Source organism: Vigna umbellata, chromosome 7, assembly GCF_029865625.1.
Source record: "Vigna umbellata cultivar VRB3 chromosome 7, Vumbellata_1.0, whole genome shotgun sequence".
In the NCBI taxonomy this organism is placed as follows: domain Eukaryota; kingdom Viridiplantae; phylum Streptophyta; class Magnoliopsida; order Fabales; family Fabaceae; genus Vigna; species Vigna umbellata.
In genome coordinates this window covers 16,093,091-16,099,090 of record NC_142171.1, presented here as the reverse complement: position 1 = coordinate 16,099,090, position 6,000 = coordinate 16,093,091, and the positions used below count along the sequence as shown (strand labels likewise).

The window sequence follows — 6,000 nt, the reverse complement described above, 5'->3', positions numbered from 1 at the left end:
CCAGAAACCCCATTTTTCATCCCCTTCTACCCAGATTTGCATCAAAGACAGTAAAATTCAACAAACAAACGAAAGATCTAACTCCCCTTACCTCTTGAAGACTTCCTTGAATCTTGAAATGCAGTGTGTGGATCTCCTTCCAAACCCACGAGCTCTCCACTTCTCCTCTCCCAGATCTGCAGCAAGCCTTTCACTCCTCCAGAAATTCAGAACTCAGCACCCCTTGAATCCATGGCTTTTACCTTTAAGAAGGAAGAAAATGGTGCTCCCCACACCCACTCCTCAGTGCTATGCCTACCAACGAAGGAGATGATTGGAGGTTCCTGATGATGGCTGGAGCACTTCCAAATGGGGAGACCCACCACCATCTGCTGTTGCCCACTTCTTTGCTGGACGTGGAGCCCCTCTCCCACCATTACACGAACGTGCAGCCGCCCCCTCCATCTCCTTCTTATTTTAAAAGGACGCACGGTCCTTACAATAAACCTTACTTGGAATCAGTAAGGCGACCATGTAGGCTCCACTAGCAAGAATTAGGCGCCTATACATATGAAACCAAGGTACATAAGATGTCCACAGATTGAAAATTCTAAACATCACATTCACACACCCAAATGTCACACGATATCCAATACACAAATATTGTCAAAAGTTTTGGGTGCTAAAGTGAGGAAATAAGGTCAATCAATAGAAGTATATAAGGCAATCCAAGAGCTCTTATGAATTTAGTTTATAGTTTTTAGTGCCTAAAGAGAATTTATTTTATACAAATTCACTACCAACTTCAATAAAATAAACTATGTGCTTTAGATATTGGAGATCAGTTTGAAAAAACAAAATAAAACTTAGTCCTAGGTTTTGATTTATTTTTTAAATAGATATTAGAAGTCCAAATAAGAACAAATATTCTTCTCTAGCATCATAAATTTTAGGATAAGTACAGTAATATCTTTAGAAGAGTAAGATAGAGCACCACCTTCCTTAAAATAAAAGCAATGAAATGTTTAGTCATAAAAGATAATCATGTCTAAAGAAGCTGAAGTTTCTATAGTTTAAAATCTTAGGAAAAATCATTCTCCAAGGATTTATTAAAAGCTTGCTTTATGCTCCATTAGGATATGTAAAGAAAAGAAACATTCTAGACAATGGACCACATTACAGGACTACTTGAACATACCTCTCCAATGATGTAACTTCTGCCTCAAGCTGAGAGGCCCTCCCCTTGGCTTCATCTAGAGGCATTGATAAACCCAACTTCAATTCACTATCTTTAAGTCGCTTCCGTATCTCCTTATCCTGGAGTTTATTTATTTTTATTCCAAAAAAAAGTAAAGGTGATGATAATCTAACAAACTTAATTGTCCTAAATCTTTATCTCCAACAATAACAATTAGCAAATACTACACATATTAAAGATCATTCAAAGAAGATTACATATGATTTAGTGGTAAAATGGAAGAGATGGAGTAAGGAGGAAGAAAAATAAATGAATATTCATAAATGATATCTGATAACAATGTTCTCACCCTTTGTTCAGCATATTTCTTATATAAAGCAATTTCATCTTGACAAAATGGTTCAATGTCATTGATTTGCAGGCCTGCAATATATAATAAAGCTCATAAAACGTTCAGATAAAAAAGGCTGCAATAGACAAACATCTAATATTAAAAACAATTATCTCGTTAACATATTGCACTGTTACTGAACCTTGTTGAAGTTTTAGTCCTTTAACTTCTCCAATCTGGGCATACCAAAAAAGTGTACCCACTTTTTTTACAAGGTCAGAAAAAAATCAAGTGACTCACGTTCCTACATAACCCTAATCCTAATTACAAAACAACGAAGCAAAATAACTGTAAGACCTGTGTAAAATAAAAATATATTTTTATTTTACTATATTTTGTGTTACTAAATAATTAATTATGATATGTATTTGGGTAATGAAAATATTAAGAAAGTGAATAAAATAAATTAATTAGAACTAATTTTATCTTAATTTTCGAAAATTGTTTGAAAGAATAGTTAAGTAATGTTTCCTAGTTGTTTTATTTTCATTGGTGGGGAGGTGTGGGTCTTATAGTGATAAAAATAAAATAGAGGTGAGAAGGCTTTGTTGGGTAGAGCACGTGAAAGTGTAAGAGGCTTGAAGGGACTTTTCTAAAGGTTTTATGCTTTTGGCTTTTCATGTTTATGGCTTTTCATGTTTATGATAGGAGAGAGAACATAGATTTATACTTGTGCTTCCTCTTTTTGCATGATTTGAGTTTCTGAAGGTGACATTGTCGGCAGTAGGTGTTGAAATATTTTTCCATAGCTTGACTTCTTTTGTTTTGTAGGGTTTTGGATAGATTATAGAGTTAAGTAAAAGAAACATATAGTTAAGTTGCATGGTGCGTACAAAACATGAGCAGGACTTAATTATATAAACCATATTATGTGTGAGAGAGTGGGAAAAATCTACTAAATAGTAGGCTTGGAGGATAGTTTTGGACGAGTGGAGAACATTGTTACTACGCAAGGGAAGGAAGGCATCTTGTTGGTCTTTGCTTTGAAACTCAAAGGATTTTGGAAACTCACTGGATCTAGAGGTAAGGGGAGAAACTAGGATTTATATAACTGTATGCATGTTGGGGTAGTTAAAAACTAGACTACATATGTATGTTTGATGGTGCATGTATATTGTATGATGGGTAGAAGGTAAGGGGAGTTCAATTTATTTCATTAATTGTTGAAATAATCTGTATTTGATGCAAACCTGGGAAGAAGAGGATGAAAATGGGGGGTTTCTGGGTTTTCACTGGAATCTGGTGCGATTCTGCAGAACGCACGTACGTCCAATTTTGGTGAGTCAAATTGGACGTTCGTCCAATTGGTGCTCGACCAAATAGTGGTCGGCCAAATTATAGTGTAGAACGAGCATTCGCTTAACTAGTGCCCAACCTAGTGGTCGGACAAATTAACCGTTCGGTCTTGCCTCCTCCAGTAACGAGCGTTACGTTCGTTCTGGGCTTGTTCAGTGAGCGTTCGGCGTTCGGATGGTCAAATTTATGAACACCAAATTATGATGTCACAAACTTGTTTAACAATCGGCAAGTATGACCGAATTGTTTCAAGTAATAAACTCGGTAAGACCAAGTATCGTTCTCCCAAAGGACTCACGGCCTAGTTTAGTTGTGTAGTTTGTTGATTAGCTAAGACTTAAGAACAAAATAAGTGGAGTTTAATATGCAAAAGATGAAAATTAAATATGTATGCATGAAGTTTTTGATCAATGGCAAGAGCAAAAGATAAACACTTTCAAGGAGATATATGTATGAATATGTTGTTGGGGGTCAATTTCATCTTATCCACTCTCATATATTTTAGGAATTCAACATTCAAATCATCATTGTTAATGCCACTCTCTAATGTACCTTTCAAGAAGGTTTCTCCCTAATCACAAGTTCATACAATTCCTAGCATTCCTAATGATCAGTTCATAAGTGCAGGAGCTTAACGACAACCAATATAAAATGGGGAGAAATTCCCCGGATCTAGACTTCCCCGTACGCGCCCGTATCGACAAAACCAATAATCATGCATCGAATGAGTTAAACAATGCAAGCATTAAGCAAAGAGGAAAAACCCTAACTAATGATGAAAGAAAGCATAAGTCTTAATTAAAAGATGTAAAAACATATTCCATATATGAGAGCTTCAAAAGATTACATTGATTCCCCAACAAACATACAAGGTTTAGTTCACCATATTCATGGTGAACCTAGATGAATTACAATGAAAGAATGAAAGATAAAACCCTAAAAAGGTGAAGAGGAAGCCTCAGCATCCAAGATCCTCCTTCAAAGGGGTGGAAGAGAGAGTGTTTGCTTCGTTTCTGCCAAAGATACCTAACCCTAGGAAACCCTAAAGCTTAAATATCATTCGTAAATTACAAAAAATTAGGTCCAAGCCCATTAAAGTGCCGCTCAGCGGTAAAATACCGCTCAGCGGTAAGTGCGTGTCTTGTTTTCTCCCCTCAGCGGCCATTTTGCCCCTCAGCGGTCCTCCCGTGAGCTCCTGAGTGCGGCTCAGCGGTAAACTGCCGCTGAGCGGTGACTTCGGCTTCTCCTTTTGCACTTTTTTATGCCTTTTCTGATTTCATCTCTCTCCTTCTTCACTTCTTTCACCAAATTCACCTTAAAACTTGCACAAAACACTGAAATCAAGCATAAACCTGTCCAGCTCTCTTATTTATGAAAATATTAATAAAAGCATGATTTCAAGCTAGTTTCTGAGTATAAAGGTTGCTTTTAGTATCAATTTTAAGCATGAAAATAACAGTTTTTCAACTGTTATCACAACCCCAAACTTAGAACTTTGCTTGTCCTCAAGCAAACAAGATGTAACTCAATCTTCAACCAATTCTTATGATGGTTCACTTCGTTCAAAAATCTTCTTTTCAAGATAAGTAAAACATCAATCAAACTTATGACCAATAATTTAATCAAGATGTGCACATGCTTTAGTGTTCACAAAGTCATTTAAATTCCAACAAATGCTATTTTCATGAATGATCAATCAATTAAGCATGGATGTTCATATGTTCATGGAATATTTCCTCACTAGGTAAAGTGTTTCACTCACACACAAGTGTATAAGAGGTAATCACTCATTCACTCTACTATCACAATGTCACATGAATCAACTTTGCCTTTCATTTTACCACAATCAAAAATATTCACAAGCATGCATTATCACAAGGACTTTTCAATGGCTTATAATGTGGCTGGGCTAACAAGAAAATTGGTTTTTCTGCATCACAAAATCCTTGAGTTAATAGAATCATAACAACACAATCATCTTATTCATTCCCAACTTTCTTTTTGCCTTTGCATTGAGCTTTGCTTTTTTTTCTTTTCTTTTCTTTTTCTTTGCATATTCTTACTTTTTAGCTCTTAGCTCAATGCTTTTCATGTTTTCCCAACAACCCCAAACTTGAATATTTAACAATACCACACAAAATCTTCTACTTAACTCAAGGTAAAGATTTTCAATCAAGGGTTTTCAGTGTATATTCAAAGCTAAGGGTTCAAAGGGTAGAACACAAAGTGTTCCCTTTTAGTGGGCTACTTTTACGAATTTGGCCAATAAAAAGGTTTCCAACAAATGGCCTTGATCATATGATACAAAACAAGCAATTGATTCAATCATAGAAAACCTGGGCAAAATCATTCATGCTTTCAAAGTAATAGCATTTAACAATAACAACTCTGGAGCTCAAAACCTCACATATAAGCTCATTCACATTTGACATACACATCCTGCTTAACCTCACAATCACAATCATGATATCCTGCATTTGTTCACAAAGCTTGTTAATCACCTGTATAAGCATTTTAATGTGCACATCATTTCAACATCAATCAATCATAAGCATCATTCAACATTACTTATCATACAATCACAGTTAATAGCAAACCATCATAACAAACCAGGTGTTCAATAGAGTACATCAAACCCTAATCTAAAAACAAATAATGCTTACAGAATACTGGGTTGCCTCCCAATAAGCGCTTGTTTAACGTCACGAGCCTGACCCAAACTTTCAAGGATCAACCAACAACATCATTGTGGAAAATTGTTGCACCTCTCCCCCTAAATAGGGTTTGAGACGTTGACCATTCACCACCCAACTTCTCTGTGGATCATCAGCAGCTGGATTAAATATTTCAATTGCTCCATGCGGATGCACTTCTTTTATCACATATGGTCCTGACCATTTTGATTTTAGCTTCCCAGGAAATATCTTCAATCTTGAATTGAACAATAATACCTGTTGTCCTGGATTGAAAACTCTATTCACCAACTTCCTGTCATGATAAAATTTAATTTTGTCTTTGTAAGCCTTGGATGAATCATATGCATGTAATCGCATTTCTTCAAGCTCTAAAATCTGCCGTTTGCGTGTGCATTGAGTTTCATAAGGATCAAAATTCAAGAATTTCAAAGCCCATAATG

General features: G+C 35.9%; 1 protein-coding gene across 1 annotated transcript in view; it reads right to left on the bottom strand.

Annotated features, from left to right (window-relative positions):
* Window positions 1-206: 206 nt before the first annotated feature.
* The window catches only part of LOC148195234 (uncharacterized), a 44,956-nt gene continuing 39,162 nt past the window's right edge, over window positions 207-6,000 (bottom strand). The window contains exons 6-9 of the mRNA XM_088095131.1: window positions 1,527-1,600; window positions 1,178-1,296; window positions 487-541; window positions 207-389 (exon numbers count right to left, since the gene is read on the bottom strand). Coding sequence (XP_087951257.1) covers window positions 207-389; window positions 487-541; window positions 1,178-1,296; window positions 1,527-1,600 — 431 coding nt within the window. The remainder of the gene's footprint in view (window positions 390-486; window positions 542-1,177; window positions 1,297-1,526; window positions 1,601-6,000) is intronic.